Here is a 17,895-nt window from a genome sequence, read left to right as displayed (position 1 = left end):
AAATGAAAACCTGAAATTATTTGTGTTTTCATCATGAAAACATAATTTCACCATTAACCATTCCTCTCACACTAACTACTCTGCAAGCTAGTAAAACAGAACAAGAAATGGAACCTCAGCTTAAGTTAAGAGCAGTCACTGTGGTTCAAGTAGGATGTACAATATTCTTCAAATCTCTAATATGCAGAAGCCATTCAAACTAGGCACAGCCGAAGACAAAATGATAATTAACTCCAACTCCTTGAAACCCTTGTATTACTTACCTGGTGGGAGGCATGTCTGTGGAATAGAGATCTATCTCTGTATCAGCCAGGAGCACAGCTTTCATACCCCGTGAACTAAGCACTTGTTGGCAAAACTTGCAGAACAGCACAGACACACATCGATCTGCAAAACTACAACCGCTGGCAGACATACTAAGGTCAGTCTGTGCTGGTGGGGGCTCCAGAGTGTCCCTTGGCTTCTTTCAGTACGGCAGATAAGGAGTTTGCTCTCTGGGTGGAAATCAGTCCTTCTCCTCTTCTCACCCCTTGCTTACAGTACTTAACTGCTCCTGTTTTCTCAATAAATCTGGGACAACTGACTCCGTTTAGTGCTGTATTCACCGATACCCGCGTTGATTAGCAACCTAATCCCTTTTCATTTCCTAGCCTGAATGAGCGAGCCAGCAAGAAGCAGGTTCAATTTCAGCCATGAAATGTACTGGTAACCCCGAATTAGTCCAACTCACTCAACCTACTCTATCGCACAGGGCTGTGGTGAGGATAAAACGGGACGGAGGGTGCAAGGCTACATTGGCTGGTTTGAGCTTCTGGAGGTAAGGCAGGATTCAACTGCAGGACATATAAACCCTCAACAGAAGCCTATCGGGATTTGACGGGACTTTTCTCTACGCCCTTGATTATTGCTATTAATTACCCCTTTCTTTCGACGACACAACTCCCTACATTAATCAGTCGTGCGCATAACCTGCAACTGCCTCTCTTAACTATTCCCAACTTTTAAGGCTCTCGGAATCTTTCTCTGTTTCTCAGCTACTCACTGGATGATCCTGGAGATCCGAATCTCCCGGATTCCCGTTAGCGCCCCCCCAACTGGATGCTTCCCCCACTCCCCGAGCTGGTTAAAGCCCCAAACGTAGGTAGCCTTCCCGTACGCTGTCAGTTTGAATCTACAACTTCACATCTCATTGGAAAATTCTTGACCCGCCTCCGGAGAGTGACGGGTAAAAACAGATCGACCTCAACCATTGGAGGAGCTGGGACATTCTCCCGCCTCTCTCCTGACGTACAGAGAATGAGGCTACACCCCTAACTTCGGATTGGTTTGCTCAGGACTTGTATTTACATATCCCTTCCCCTTATGAATGCGAACTAACTGGGCTGAGCTTCTGCCGTCCGAGAATCCTGAATGGTCTACTTCAGTCTTTGGTGGGCGGTGCCCGTACGGAAAAGTGGCGGGATCGAGGGTGTGGAGAAGAGGAGATAGGACGTGGCCATAGGCTCGCGTGGTTGGCAGTTTTCGGAGTTTTCGATTCCGATTGGTGCCGTGAAATGGAATGGGCGGAGTTGCAGGAGTGGGACTGCGGAGGGAACGGATCGCGGGAGTATCCCGAAGAACGCGACGCGTGGAAGGTGGCTCCGTCTGTGCCATAACTGCAGGTAATAATCGCGTCTAGGACGGAGGAATTTGAAGCCGTGCTCCGACTTCAGTTTGAGCCAGCACCCTATCTCATAATATTCCTTAGCGGGGGTCCGCCCTCCCGCCTGCCTTCCCGAACTTGACTGTAATTAGTATAATTGCAGCCCCGTGCCAGCTGGAAGCCCACTTTGATATAGCCCTCCTTTGGGAGAACGTGAGCGTTCCCCGTCCCGTAATATTCCAGACTCGCCCCCCGCCGCAGCAAACAACAGATTTTAATAGGATCGAGACTCCATCCCATAATACTTCTCATTGCGACAAACAGGAGAGCTGGATTGCCATATTCCCCTGCGGGAAGAACATTCCCCTACAAACTGCCTCCTGTGACATAGCTCTGTCAGCTTAGAGTCCCGATCTCGTAAAACGATTCCCCTCAAACTCAAAAAACGTGTTCCGAGTGCAACGTCCTGTATTCTAACTCGTCTTTTCGGACAATCGGCTAGAATAGCCCGTGCGAGTAATGGTTCCGGGAAACAACCCTTTGCAAAGTAGAATTATGCCAACCCACAAGATCCCTGTTTCTGAAGGATTCTTTCTAATTAGTTCTCATTTGCTAATCAAGCATCTGTGGAATAGTTATGCATAGCCAACAGCTCCCTAGTTTTACTCGCCCAACAACATAGCCGCCTTCCCCTCCCTTCCTAGTCTGGTATTTTCCTTTCTTATATCCTTCTGTTGGTACATTTAGTAATAATAAGGAAAAAAAAGAGGCCTGTCCCAATTTTCTCTAGATCTGCTAGGCTAAATGCAGCCCACAAGCTATGTATGATGGTAAAACAGAATGTCACTTACCAGATCAGCTAGAAAACATGCCTGATGGGATGTGTTCAGCTTGGTGGGTCAACAGTTGTGGAAATCTACATGCTTGGGTGGAGATGGAGATGGGGGGGGGTCTAGTATAAATAGACTATGTCATGTTTCATTGTATTTGACTTCTGAATAGCCGGATTCTCATGAGCAAAGACTCAGGCTTGAGTCTGTCTGGAGGAGAACACTCTAGGTGGGGATTGGGAGCCGGGGGTGGGGGGGAGATAATATATTTTCAGAGTTATTTCACAGCTGGTTGACGTGACAAAAGTATACAAAAGTATGTCACACTCCTTTGGAGTTAGCTGCACTTTGCCTTTAGCCTGTTTAGCCATCACCATTTTCTGTCTGTGTTGGCCACATTGTTTGTCTCTTTGTAGTGGATCTTTTTTTCTTTGTCTGTAACCCCTCCTTAACATTTGTGGCCAACAGTAGCTTGTGATCCTAAAGCAAAAGTTGTGCCCTGACTTTCCCCTGCTGAGAGACTTGCATCTGTCTTTGAGCTGCATCTCCTTAGTCCACGTTGGCTTTGATGTCTGCATCAAGTACAATTTTTCTTTGCTGTTGTGGTATGGTAGAGGACAAATGTCTGCAAAATTAACAGTAATAAAAATACTTATATCTGATCTGTTGGCTGGACTAGGGCTGCAGTTTTACTGTACCAAAGGGGATTAGCCATGTTTATACAATGGCTTTGGATGCATTTGTGAGCCCTTATGGCTCCAATAATATGAAGATTTGGGCCTGGTTTCCCTTTTTAGCTTTCCATATTGCTATGTCTATAGTTGTTTTCTCTTTCGTTTATTTTAAATAAATTGCTTTCTTTGCCGGCTGAGTTTTCTTTGTCTCTCCATTTCCTCATTTTCTTGGGTTTCACGTACCCTAATGATAATATGGCCTTTCACAATCTGCCCTCTCAATATACTTATTTTGCACTTTTCTTTAATGTGAAATGTGCTGTTAGTACCATTTGATTAGCACTACGTTTTTTTAAGTCTGGAAATCATATTGATAGCATTAAATGTCTTTATGTAATCATTTGCCAATCAAATCCATATTTGCATTTACAGGCAGTTGCATGGGAGGAAGTGGCTTGGAGCTTTTTTCACTTCTACCATTGAGGATTTAATTTCATCATCTCTGATTCTGTCCTTTAAAAAAGGAAGAAAGAAAGAAAAGCAGCAACAGCGAGTCAGACTCACACACAACATGTTGTTGCGCAGAAGGACTTCCACTCCCTGGCTGTGCTGTTAATGTTAGCAATCAGGAAAAGCCTTTGGGGGCTGCAGATTCTCTCTAGTCTGATGCTGCTGCTACCACCACCACTGCTGCTCAGGATTTTGGTGCAGGAAATCCAAACTGCTGCCTTCTCTGTCCGCTGAGCTCTTCACATCTGCATGTCTCTGCTGCTCATATACGCACCATCTCACGCCCTCTCTCCATGGACTGACTGCTGTTGAGGAAAGACAAGCCTGCCCAAGTGATTGTTTTGCTTTTTTTTCCTTTGGGAGGAACACAAATTATATTTATTTGTGATATTCTGGAGGATCTGTTTGGTGGATAACCTTTTTTGGTGGGGAGGAAAACATGACGTCGCCAGCTAAATTAAAAAAGGATAAGGAGATCATAGCTGAATATGACACTCAAGTCAAAGGTAAGGATTAAAAACGGATCTGATATATATCTATGTGCATACGTGTTTCAGCCTTAACTTGCTAATGCATGCATTCATAGTACATGTTTGGGTGTGGAAAGGCAAAGCATTTGCAGATCATCAGGAATTTGCAGAGCTTTTCAATAGTGCATGGTAGAAAGGCTGACAGCGATTGCTGCTTCATGGGGTGGGTTCCTAGTGACTACTGTATTTTCAAATATCTTTTATTTTATGAAGCCTTTATTTCAGTTTCACATGTACACATACAAAAGCACACCAATGCATGACAAAACATTTTTTTAAATAAATGTGGCATACAATTTTATTTTGATGATAAATGGTACTTGTCCTCTGAGAAATGTCTGTAATAGCTTAAGAAGCTTTGTGGCTTGGCAGTATTATGGTTTTCAGCTTGTAGGAGCTTTTTACAGCTGTATGTACCAAAGGCTTTCACTCTTCATAAATGCCTGCTGTGTGTGCACACACCCTTGGCAGCTGGCTGCAATGCCCTTCACTTTAAACTGCATAGGGATAATGATAAACTGTTTCAGTAATTCTGTGCTCTTAAAGGTTGTGTTGCATTTGCTACAACAACTTGATGGACAAGCTTCATTCAACGGTATCTAGGTGGCATTAAACAAGTGGGCTTGGCTTCACATCACCACATGTCTTGTGTGACACATTAAAGAGATGCTTCCCTAATCCTTTTGTGTCTGCAAGTTTTCAGCATTACTTCATACATGTGGAGTATGGAACCTGCATACATACAGCCTGACAAAATGCTGCTTATTCAGGAACTTTGAATGAGAAGCTTTGTGTGTACATAAGAGAATGCAGCTGAGTGGCTTTGAGTTTCTGGGGAATAAACTCTTCTCTAATTGTGAACTAAACGTGTTCTATGCCTTGGTCTGTTGTCCTTTAAATAGAGATATTTGATATATTCAGAGCTATATCACTCTTTTCCCCATGTTCTGGTTTTCTGCATTACACAGGAGAGGCAAGGCATTTTCCTTTCCTTTTCTTTTTAAAGGAAGTTATGAAGATTAGGTCATAGATGCCATTTTAAAAACTGTTTTGGGATTCCCAGGTTGGAGGCAGTAGTCAGTCAAAGCATTTTTGTCTTCTCTTTCTTCTAATGTTAATATAATCTTTTGCTTGGTGAACTAGCAGTGAGAGGTTTGGGATTCCAATGGCCAACAGGAGGCGCTGATTCAGTAAGGCATGGTCTCCGTCCAGTGGATCGCTGTTTGGGCTAGGTGTTTAGGTGGTCCTAAAATGCAGTTTCAAAATAAATGCATAAGAGACTTGAATTTCCTTTGTTCCAGGATACAGAAGGGAGGGTTCCCTCCTCCAGCTTTTTGAAACAATGCAAAAGGCATTTGTTATGTTCGCAGTGATTGTTCAAATGTTGTAGCCTCCATTCTAAATGGAGACATGATTGATTCAGCAGAGTCAGAAAAAGAATTCTATGCCTTGTTGCAAAAATACCCAATTTACTCATGAAGAACAATGCAAATTTTGTACTTGGAGCCAGATTAATGAAATAGAAGGAATACATTTGGATGTTTTAAAAACTTTTGCACTCCTATAGATAATTCCCCAAAAGATACTAGCATGTATTTTATTCAGCTTGACTATGTCTGCTTCCATATCAGTTGCTATTCTTTGTAGTCATGATGCAAATTCCAGCTGTGTGTGTGAAAGGAAAAGATTTTCCAGATTTGCAACTTGTGTGGAAAACAAACTAGGTGATGATAGAGGAAGTGGTAATTTGTTGTTATTATTCCACTCATTCACTGCATGGAATTCATGATTGTCTATGGTGACCATGCAGTATGCAGCATTCAAGATTAGGAACAGTAAAACTTCTGGTGAATGGTATGATGGTGCAGATCCAATGATAATATGGTTATCTGTCCTCTTTCTGCAAGTCTATGAGGCACTGGCTCTACTTGGTATTAAAAGGAACATTTGATTAAAGTTTGGGGCAGTGTCCAGATATGTTGAAACTATGATTTCCAGAATTCTTATAGGTAATTGTGACAGCAAATTCTTGGACTTACAATCACAGTACAACTGAAAGGTTGCTAGTTTAGAAGGTTTTTTTTAAATTGTTAATGTAAAGGCTTTGATTAGTTGTTGAGTTTTTAAATAAAAATATTGTCATGAGTTTTAACTGGCTTCAAGGAGATAATAAATAACTAGAGAATCCTAGAAGTGGGATTCTAGGAGTGTTGCCAAGTTTCACATTCTTGAATGACAGGTGCAGATATTTTGAATACTTAATCCTGCCCTCTGTCCTATTGATAGGAGATACTACCCTCTTGGAAAGCCAAGTGGTAGCACAGTCTTAATTAGTTCCTGTAGCATATTTATTGTTTGTTTGTTTGTTTTATTTTTCCTCCTTTTTCATTATTGAAAAACTTGTTTGCATCTGAGTAACAACATCAAAAGAAGCATCCTGTGCAGAGCAAGGGGAAGCTACCCTTATTTGTTTCATTGGTATCTTTTCTTCTATTATATTCTTCGTTGGTACTTGGGGATATGGGTTGCTTCCACTTGAAGAATAACGTTGGACCTTTTTGGTCCTTCCCTTCATCAGCAGAGTGATTTCTACTATACGTGTCTGAAGCTGATGTTGCCCAAATATGGATGTCGGCATTTCACTTGCATATCATGAGAGCAAGAGCCAAGGTGCCTTTGACTGCTAGGAATTAAGAATACCAAATTGTACTAAGTGCTGATGTGTGGAACTATGTAGGATTGCTCTTCTAGAAACCTTGGCTCAGGTGATTTTGGCTCTTGAATTAAACTGATCCTTATGCTAGCCCTAGTCTGCCATTTTCTTATCTTCTATACTTGGATCAAAGTGGGTAACTTATCATCCTAAAGCTATATGTTTCTGTATCCTAATTTCATCACAGCCTGATTTCAAAAGACTTTGCCAGTAATTAATTCTGGCAAAGTCATCTGACCCTTTCCTGCAGATGCTGTGTGCCAAAAAGAGAAAGAGGTTTCACCCACTATTGGCTCTGACTCCATCTCACTATTTGCATGGAATGAGTTTACTGAGTCAAGACCGATAAAAAATCAAAGGGAAACAGAAACCAGTTTTTAAAAAGGTGCTTTCCTTGGTATTACTTCCCAGTTGAAGTAAGTAAGTAAGGACCCTAAATGTCAGTAATCCTAATTTTCTAACTTCTGTTTCCGAAGGATGCAATCTGTGTGTAAAACTTAGAACTCAGCCAGATATTCTGGATGGGCATTAGGGAGAAAAAGGAGGGATTCTGTTTTGATTGATTTCTTTCTTGGCAGTGCCTTAATTGAGAGTTGCCATAGCTCAAGCTTTTGGGGAGGCCTTTAGCTGTGAGGATGAGGTTCTCTGCTTATATTCACTGCCATGTTCCTAGCCTCATTGAAAGCTCAGTTACTAGACTTAATCATTTAATTGTGATAGATCCTGGATTTTTTATTCTTCTGATTGGTGACCCAGACAGATTTACCCTCTCCTTCCAGTTTTTGTTTATTGTTTCAGAAGAAAACCTTTTTAGAAATAGAGTATACTCATAAAGTTAATTGCTTCAGCCTTTCAGACCTAATTTTTTAAAAATACTTAATTAGTAAAGGAAAACCACCGTTCTCAGTGATGTGTGAATATCTCAGCTAAATAGCTAGCTGCGATACCTAAGAGCTTAGCAATACAAGTATCTGAAGTGACACCTAACTACAAACTCCCTGAATGATTCCTCAACTTTTAGTGGTTTCTTTTGAAAGAATGCTTCTCTTTTCAAAAACCTGAAATGGAACAATGTGCAGATCAGAATAAACAACTATGTAATACCTTTAACTACTTAACTTGCAGTATTCAGGTGACAAAAAAAAAACAAAGGTTTTCCCCTACTAGAAATCTAAGCTTCAGAAGTAAGAGTTACAAACATTTTCCCAGAAGATGTGTGAGAGCTCTGAAAGAACCATCAATTTTCTCTGTATATGGATATGATTATTTTTGTGATACACAAGATAGTATGAACCCATCTCTCACTAAAACATGTGAAACTCAATTGCTTTGAAATCCTCTCTTCATGTCTATACTTCTCGAAAGCATCTCTTCAGTTCAGTGATCTTGAATGATACTGATTAAAATGCATGGTGTATTAGGAGAGGGGAGTAATTCCACACGGGGATGGCTGGTATCTTAGACCACTTCTCCCACATATGGGCTGCATCAGATTCTCTGCCACTTGGACTTCCTTACTTTTTTACCCTTATTTTTATATTTATTCATTAAGAGTAATTTTATATTTATATATTGTATTTATATTGTATGGTTGTTGTTTTAATCAGTCATTTTATTGTAAACCACCCAGAGTCCCCTGATGGGAGGAGATGGGTGGGGACAAATAAAATAAAATAAATAAATTGAATTTAAATTCTCAAAATCCTTGGAGGGAGTACAAATGGAGTGATGGTTGCCTTGTTATACTACTGTGCATTCTGCAAAGCCTAAGGGACCTTCAGTAGAGATTTCCATATGAAGCTTCCAGTAACACAAGTCCCTCATTTTGCCTGAAAGGAGTGCTCTGCTTCTTATATACCACTTAACTAATTTATGCCCAACAGCATGCTTGCTATGAATGGCTGTGGATGCTGCTACTTGGATTGGCTTAAGCTTGTTCCACTCATTTGGAGCTTAAATCTAGATACATTGGGTTTAAAGGCAAAGGACCAAGATATTAACCTCTAACCTTTTTTTCTGCTTCCCATTCTAGTGGAATGTTATATGCAATTGTTTTGTGTAAATGAACCCACATCACTAACTCAAATATTATTGTGCAGGGATTATTTAGATTTACTTTTTCATTAAATAATGGTTTCTGATAAAACTAGAAGAAAGCATTTTCCTTTTGAAATGGCACATCTTGTCATATTATATGAGACAAGGCAAACCAAATTAATACACAGGAAGGAGGGGAAAAGTATGCATGATAAATCTTCTCACCCATTCCAACCTGTTTACAAATTAAAACTTTGGTGGGGAGACTGGTCTAAGGATAGGCTAGGGCAGGGACAGACAGCTTCCTGCTTGCCATATGTTTTATTAACATATGCTTTGATGGACCATGTTGCCTGGGTATTGTGGAATTTGTAATCCAGAGTATCTGGTGAGCACTTGATTACCTTTCATGATGTAGTTATTGGGAGTGTACTGTAGTGACAGTTTTTATTTTTCTTCCCTGTTCTTTCAGTTGTGATGCTCTGGTTTGTGGACAACTATATCAGAGAGGAATGCTAAGCAAAGTTAGTTCCAATCTGCATTTTGCACTCATTTCTTGATTATGTTGGGGTTTGAGAGAGCCACTAGCACTGAGTCCTTTGTTTCTTTTTTTTCCTTAGTAAGTTATTTTCTTTTGTGTCTACTTGGCTCTACTGTATTTAATATTTTGGTCTTTGACTGTAAGTAAGTGAGTAAGTAAATAATAATTTGCAGTCCTGGTTGTCTTCATACTTTGCATTCATGGCTAAAAGAGATTTCCAAAGTATGGGTTTGAGGACACTATAGGTAACATTAACTATGATGATGATGTGATGAATTGGTATCAGCTTTCTGATGAAACATATCTTATTCTAGGATTTAGAAGGGCAATCAGAGGTTTTAATTTGCATATGGGATGCATACATACATGTGCATACTATGTCTGTTCAAAGCATGCTAAAGATGTGTTATGGCATGTTGGCATCTTTGAAGCATCCCTGTTTGAATTATTACAGCAGCTGCAACTGCTATAAAGCCCATATGGCTGCTTTGAAAGTTGACATAGCCTCTGCATGGATGTGCATGTGTGGCTCCTTAGTTTCACTGGGAAGAAAGCAAAGCAAAATTAAATAGTTGTACATGCATGCACATACAGAAAGCCAGGGACAGTTTTTGAAGCAGCCATGCAGGCCTTCATAAATACAGCTACTTTATCAATTTGAAGAAAGGTCTTCATTCATATTAATATACTTTTCAAAACATCTCTTTTGAATGCTTTGCATAGCCCAAGTGTGCATCCATACACTGCTGTAGTGAAGACTGAAACAGCATGGGTACAAATGCTGTGTGGCTGTATAATTACAGGAATGAGGGGCTGTTTATATAACTATGAATATCACAAGACTGAGATCCCTCAACATGTCAGGAACTGTATCCCCTTTGAAGGCGGGGTTCCTACTGTATTTGTATTGCTTTTTGCTCAAATTATATCTGAGCAGGGCTGACTTTTTGTCAGATCTGATTTTCGTAATGATTCTTCTGAGAAGTTTAGAAGTATGGTTTAATCACTACCTTTCAATCAAATTTGAAAGCGTTAAGACTTCAGGTGAAAAAATAATTTCTTGGATGGAGATCAAATATAAAGATTGTTTTTTAAAAGTTATGTTATATATTGAGTGAATGCTTCCAGGTGTTCAGTTCTGAAACATTCAACATTTAATTTCATGTTCAGAAAAAAAAAAGCATGCTTATTTTCTGAATTTTTTAACAAGAATCTTGTGTAATTAAGAGCACATTCATTTAATGCAAGTGATATGTTTCAGCCAGTTAATGGTTACTGTTCTTAGTAACTTGCGCTATGGTATTCTTGTGTGCACTTTTCATGAAGAAGTGACTTTGCAAGTAGTTTCCCTTAAGTTAATGAGATTTTTCAAGTTCAAGATCATCTGACTCTTCCACAATCTTCAGTTTGTGTCATTCTGTAAGATACATTTTTGGCAACTTATGCCTGCAAACGATTTTACATTTGAAATCTTTTAAAATTAAATCTCCTTCTAAAATGCTGGATTAAGTAAAGACATTTGTTCTGTCCAAAGTGTTCTGACACTTGTTCTGCATCTCACCCTTTTAATCCCGTGCTTACTCATGTTAATGGCTGTAACCACTTACTTCACAGCCACTTAACTCCTAAAATCCTCTGGTGCTTGGCCAATCTTATATGCAACCTGCAGGAACTAGACATCCAGGATACTAGAAGGTGCAATTGCCTCTTAACAGCTTACTGATGTCTGCAATTGCCAGGCATCAGTAGGTTGTTAGAGTAGCTGAAAACTCCATCTCTTTTTACCTAGCCATTCCTTACCATGTAGCTACCATTACATTGTTCTTCATCATTCTGAGCAACTAGTATTTTTCTTTTAATGCAAAGGATCTTCATTGCATCTGTACTTTTGGGAGGTTCAGTTTAAAATGATTTTGTGTTTAAAAAAATTCTGAAAGTTCTGATATCATAACGTTATACCACCTGTATGTTTCCTGTGGTATGTCTAGATAAGAATAAGTGAGTGGAATTGTAAAATAGCCTACAAAATTTCTTAAGCAGACGTCTGCCAGAAGAGAAAAATAAGTATGTGGATATGGACTGGAAGTGGTACAAATAAGTTACTACATATCTTCAGGAATATAATAGAAGGATTCATCTCTGTGGTTGATAGATACTCAGCTGGTGAACAACATAAGAAAAAAATGGATTGTGAAGATGTATACATATATGCACATAGTGCTTTTTGTGACGAGGACGTTCTTCTGTAAGTCAGTCATAAGGCTCATGCAAATGGCCTGGTTATCTTGGCGCAAAGGGCCTTACATACTGTTTGCTGAGGACATGTCCTTACAACAGAGTTTCCATCTTGAAGCTAGCCACTGCTAAGACACGCTGAAGCTGATCCAAGGATTTCCAGCATGCAAGTAGTATTTTCCTTGGGGAAACAAAAGAAGACCTCCCAATGGGACAAGCCATGGTTCATGGAGGCTTGAGGTAATGCTGTCAGGGGCAATGATCTCCAATTTCATTGACTCGTCAGGTCTGCTGTGACCTCGTTCCCTGGTCCCTGGGCTCAATGCCTGTTCTGCAGGACCATTTGGGCTATGAGGGAGACCAGAACCAGGCTTCCACAGACATTTCCTTGTTTGTTTGTTTGTTTTTTAATAGATTGGTTGGTCAAAATAGAAAGCACAAAGCCCTGAAATTGAGCATGTTATCCATGTCTTGAAAGGACTTGGCTGCTTTTGTGCTTCTGTAGCAATGGGAAATTCCCTTTCAGGTGGTTGCTGTTCTCAGGGAAATCTGGCTCCTCACTTCCTCTCCTCATGGAATGTTCTTCTGATAAGTTTGTTCCATCATAGAATGTAACCTGGTACAGATATGGCTTCAACATGCAACCATTTTTTTTTCTTCTCCTATTCAGAGCTGTATGTGTGCTGTGATACAAGAATATTGATACAAAAGTCAGTAAAGTGATTTCTCAAACTCCAGCTGCTCTACAACATTTATTCAGAGGCTGCAGTTCAGCAGCACAAATCTGGGCAACCACTAGATGGCAGCCAAGAGAAACAAACACATCTAATCTGATTCTTGCTCTAGATGGAGTTGTACTCTTCCTTAAAAGTGCAAGTTTACATTCTTGAGATCCTTCTGGATCCCTGTTTGAAGCCAGACACCCACATAAAAGATGAACTTATCATCAGTGTTATTGTCTTTGGGTAGAAATCCAGCTGTGTCCCTACCAGGAGGAGAAACATCTTTGATGCCTAATGCACTGGTGAACTCAACTGGATTACTCCAATATGCAGTATGACCTGGAATCTGCAGGTGTCTATAAAGTTGCAGCATGGATAGTGAATGGTCCCATGTTATTCCTATGCTAAAACAGCTTAATGGGTTGCCAGTTCTCTGAGACTAATTTAAATTGGTTGCAATGGTATATAATGCCTTACATGTCTCGGCAAAGCTGAGCAAACCGAAATGCCTATTTCTAAATCCTCTTTGCTGTGTCAGGTTATCAACAGAATGCCTTTTGTAGGTCTTAACATGGATGCTTTTTCAAGTCTCCCATTCATGCTATGGAATCAATTTCTACTGCAGTTGAAGCAAGCCTCATCTATATTATAATATGGGAGAATCTTGAAATATACTTATGTACATTGGCTTGTAATGTAATAGCTATGGTTTATGTACTTTTATTTGTTATATCTTTTAATAACTATTTTTATGGATGTTTTAACAGATTGTTGTAAACTGCTCACAGTCATAAAAAGAGTTGGCAGCATGTAAACCTTTTAAATAAACAAACAGTGACACCTTTTTGCATTGGAAGTACAAACGTTAGCATTTTTCATCATTAGGTAACTGTTTCTATGCCTGGTCTTCCCTTCCCAATTTATGAACCATTGATATCCTGTCATTCCATCAGGATGCTAAGTCAGATTCCTTTAACAATAGTTTGTTGAGCAAGTCATAATGGCCATGTTCTCACATAACACCTGGCCATAATGGATGACTTTGCTCATCATGCTTTGCCAGAACTAAGTAAACAGTATCTACATATGGGTGAAAAAGTGGGCTTGAATTGACGCCCTTCCCAGATGGCCCTATTCTAGTCATACCATTTGGAGATAAAGGTCTAAAAAAGGAGGCCTTCTCACCTCTCTGTGTGTTATGTTCTTGTCGGTGGGAACCTTACCCATAGAGCTGCAGGAAGACTGATGACAGCATCACACATTTGGTCTTATTCTCCACCCTCTGTGCTCAGGGTGGTTATATAATGGAGCATATAGAAACAAGCAATTTTCTGATATCTGTCTCTTCCAAAAATATAGGTACATGCCTTGTTCCAGTTCTGTTCTAAATTGTGCAATGTACAAGATTAACTAGCAAATTAGTTCATTTCTCTTTTCCTGTTCTCCCAGCAATCTGCTACAGTGTTTGATAACGCCAGTGTAGGTATCAAAGCATGTGCTGATCTAGATCCCCTTTCTTCTTAGTAAAATAGCTTTTATAAATTGAATGTTCAGCTTCTTATATAATTTTAATGAGTTATTCCAAATGCCTGCTCCCTATCTTGACAACAGGTAGCATGACAATAGGTAAGCTAATTTTACATTGTGGCAGGATTTTGTCCTAGTGAAGATGGATGTTTACAAAGGCCTTGGAAATGCCTTCCCAAGAGTATGTCAAATTCTTGCTATTCTTTAGAGAGAAAGCCTAATCAAACCAATTGTGATTGAAAGAACACCTGCTTCCCCGGGGAAAAAAAATCTTTTTCTTTAGTGTAACTCCAACAATCTGAGATACTCTGAAAAAGGGAAAGCAGATATATTCCAACCTCTGGATAGTTCATCCATTTGGGGTACGTGTGAGCAAAGATTCCATACTTTATTAGCTGCTGATTGAGTTCACTCATCACATTAAGACGTATTGTGATTTACATAGCTCTGGCTTAGTATATTGTGTGAACCTGGTCATGTTGGTTTGTAAATTGTAGCTTCTGTCTTAGCTCATTGTGATTGTAGCCAGCGTTTAATAACAGGAATTGCTTGGCAACTGATACTGGTTTGGATAAAGGTGGACAGCTTGAGGCTTGCTGGATGTTTCTGAACTACAGCTCCCAGCAACCCCAGCCAATGTGGCCAGTGGTGAGGAATACTGAGACTTGTAATTGAATAGCATTTGGAGAGCCATCTGTTTCTCACCTCTAATGTGGAAATCAACTTGCTTTGTATTTGGGTGCAGGTTTTACAGATAATCTCATAACACATTAATAGATTCTTATACGAAAGAACATTGTAATCCTATACTCTGATGAACAGAGTAAATTTCTCATTTGCTAGAGATGTGCTTTATATAATAGAACTTCTTTACTAATGTTTATTCATGTTGCTTGGTTGCCTTTGTGTAATGTACTATTTCCTACTTTTACTGTCCCAAACTGAAGCAGTGGAAGGAGTGAAGACTGCTATGGAGGCCTAGATCAGAGGCAGAATTACAGCAGCAAATTACTAAATGAAAATCTTTAACTGTATGATACAAGGCACCATACATCTTTGGGTGGTTCTTATGCTGGAAAATGGTGTTGTCTTTTCAATGGTTTCTGGGAAACCATAGCCACTATCATGTACTTTGTTGCCTTCAGGGTAGCTGTATATGAAAAACAAAAGTGGGAGCTGCCAGAAAAACTAGTTGATTCCCATCTCCTAAAAATAGAGTGATTATTATAGTTCTTGGTGATGGGAATCAGTCCTGTATAATTTTCTGTGTGAGCCAAGTTTAATGACATAGTTAAATTGTTTAAACATTGGTGGTCTCTTGACCACATTTCTTTCTCACTTCCACCTTCCATAAACGTTGACTAGGATATGTTAGGGTTTCTTGAAGTTATGTGGCAGCTTGGAGTATTATGAAGTGACATATTACGATGGTCTGAGCTGCCTGTAAAAGTGATTTTCATCTTATAATCCTGGATTTCTCAACCAGGGTTCCATGGAACCCTAGGGTTCCGCAAGAGGTCACTAGGGATTCTCTGGGAGATCACGATTTATTTAAAACAATATTTCGAATGTGGGCAACTTCACATTAAAGAACTAAGTTTCATTCTTTATTTGCAGTTTAAGAACACTGTTAATGCACATATGCAGGCCTACGCATGAAATGAATATAATAATTTTGTAACTTCTGCCCTATATTTGAGCCTGAATGTTCAGGAGTTCCCCAAGGCCTGAAAAGTATTATAAGGGTTCCTCCAGGGTCAAAAAGTTGAGAAAGGCTATTAGGTATATTCGCTGCCTTGAATTATGTATAGAAATAATAAAGGCAGGATAGAAAATAAATAAACAATAAACAATCTTTATCAGAGAAGTATAAAGTTGCCCCATGACAGAACCATTCACTTGGGATAACTAGTACTAACTGGGTTGGAAAATGCTATTATAATAGGCTTTCTCAAATGGGGACCTTCCAGTTATGTTGGGGTAACAGTTTGCAGAATTCCCAACCAGCCTGGCCTTTGGAGATTGCAGTTCCAGCACATCTGAAGGATATCAAATTGAGGAATATTACTATATAGGTAAGAGTTTTTATAGACTAATTTTTACTTGTAAACCAATACTGAACTTATGGCCAGGTTATAAGCTGAAGGCATAATTGAATAGGGTACAATACATCTTGGTTGAAAGAAGTATCATACGGTTTCTTATCACAAGATTTGGGGGAGGGGGAGAAGGTTGTTTATATATTGTGAAGATTTTAATTCTACAGTTCCTGTTTGGTGATTCATTTTCTCCTCTGGCTGTCTTGTTTAGCTATTTGAACTTATTTGTTATAATTTTTATTCAAGGTTTAGAGTTAAAACAATGTTAACTCTAATGGTTTAATTGAATAGAGATAGACTGGCATCCTATTTAGTTGCAGAATCTATTCTCCACTCTTCATTTATGTGTCTCTCCCTCCCCCCCCTCCAGTTAATGTGTTCAACAGATTTAAGATTGGTATGTTGCTATGGGTGTTTGTTCCTGTAACTTAGACATCTTATGCTTTTAGCAGAATCATTCTTCCCTTTCTTCCCCCTCCCATGCATTCAGTAAATCCTTGTTCCTTTTGAACTTCAAATGGTTTTGAAATGCAGATACTTCCCTTTCATTTAAAGCATATTGTTCATTGCCCCTTAATCATTACTTTTAAGCTGATAAAAAGGGGGTGGTTTCCCCAATCAGCTTCCCTGATAATTTTTCTTTTCTTTTTTTCCTTTTTTTTGAAGGGAGCAGGCTTTTGTGCAATCAAGCTGCTATTATCTATGTTATGTCTCAGTAAGGCTAGTTTCAGAGGATTGCAGGAAGAAGCTGTAATATGAACAAAAGATTTTTTTAATCAACATACTGTACATCTGGAGTAGGTGGGGCAAAGCTCTTTGAATGAAGGGAAGGACAATTAATGTGTTATAAAGGCCACAGGATATAGGAATGATGTTTGGATGGAAACTTAACTCTGCTGTGAATAAAAATGTGCACTTGCATTTCCCTGCGGAGCTGATTTCTAAAGGGCATGAGTACTTGTTTTCATACCTTTTTTCTGCACTGTGGACTTGATGCCTTCACTGAACTTTTTTTTGCTGTGAAAAGCAGGCAAAATATAAAATCTGGGAATCAATATTGCTAGAGATTTTTTATCTTTGTCTAAGATAGCAACATGGATATTGGAGTTATATTGAGAAAACATCAAAGGAATGTGTTCTTCTACTCTAGATTTCCTAGAATATAGTGCTTGACCTGTTGTAAAGAAGGAGATATGAGTAGTGGACATTTTGTGAAAGGGAGAGAATAGTATTGACAAACGGTGATTAATGCCATTTAATGGCCTTCTTGATTATATCCGCAAAACTGCTGTCTGTTATCCTTGCATAGTCATATTCAATGGAGTATACAGAATGCCTCACCCATCAACTGAAGGCAGCACATTTTGAAGTCCTCTGTATATACGTGCATCATAATACATCAGTAGACACATTAAGAAATTTTGCAAGTTATGAACTAAACAGGGTGAATTAGATACAATTTACTGGTTATTTTTTGGTATGGCAGGAAGGATCTAGTCTGAATGATCCTTGCAGATGAGGAGGATCTAATGTAACCTTCTTCAACATAGTGCCCTCCAGAGTGCTGGGAGTACAATTTCCAAAATTTCCATGGATCTGGCAAATTTGCAAAGCTTCTGGGAGGGTATGGCCTGTGAAACTGCTAAGGTTACTCTCTGCCGTCTTCCGTTGCCTGCTAGTATATTCCCTACCATCCTAGCATACAATTGTCTTTTTTCTAGGCAGGGAAAAAAGAGATGGGCACACTTCCAAAGTATGACTGCAGCCAACTATCATTTCATTTTCTAGGAACACACTAGAGGTTGGAGTTTAGTAGTACGCCATCTTCCTTTTTA

At 39.4% G+C, this 17,895-nt stretch overlaps 2 protein-coding genes across 4 annotated transcripts in view; one reads left to right on the top strand and one right to left on the bottom strand.

The window, feature by feature from the left end:
* Positions 1-1,085, bottom strand: part of FAM72A (family with sequence similarity 72 member A) — a 31,391-nt gene extending 30,306 nt beyond the window's left edge. For both annotated transcript variants that reach the window (XR_010067708.1, XM_063300083.1), the window contains exon 1: positions 264-1,085. Coding sequence is in view for 1 of the 2 variants with exons in the window: in XM_063300083.1 (XP_063156153.1) it covers positions 264-415 (152 nt within the window). In the remaining variant the exon portion in view is untranslated. The remainder of the gene's footprint in view (positions 1-263) is intronic.
* Positions 1,086-1,589: 504 nt separating this feature from the next.
* The window catches only part of SRGAP2 (SLIT-ROBO Rho GTPase activating protein 2), a 254,313-nt gene continuing 238,007 nt past the window's right edge, over positions 1,590-17,895 (top strand). For both annotated transcript variants that reach the window (XM_063297485.1, XM_063297484.1), the window contains exons 1-2: positions 1,590-1,661; positions 3,579-4,162. In XM_063297485.1, coding sequence (XP_063153555.1) covers positions 4,096-4,162 — 67 coding nt within the window. In that variant the 5' untranslated portion in view covers positions 1,590-1,661; positions 3,579-4,095. The remainder of the gene's footprint in view (positions 1,662-3,578; positions 4,163-17,895) is intronic.

The sequence above is a fragment of the Candoia aspera genome, chromosome 3 (genome assembly GCF_035149785.1).
Source record: "Candoia aspera isolate rCanAsp1 chromosome 3, rCanAsp1.hap2, whole genome shotgun sequence".
In the NCBI taxonomy this organism is placed as follows: Eukaryota; Metazoa; Chordata; class Lepidosauria; order Squamata; family Boidae; genus Candoia; species Candoia aspera.
The sequence above is the reverse complement of the archived record's forward strand: the minus strand, read 5'-3'. Positions and strand labels throughout refer to the sequence as shown.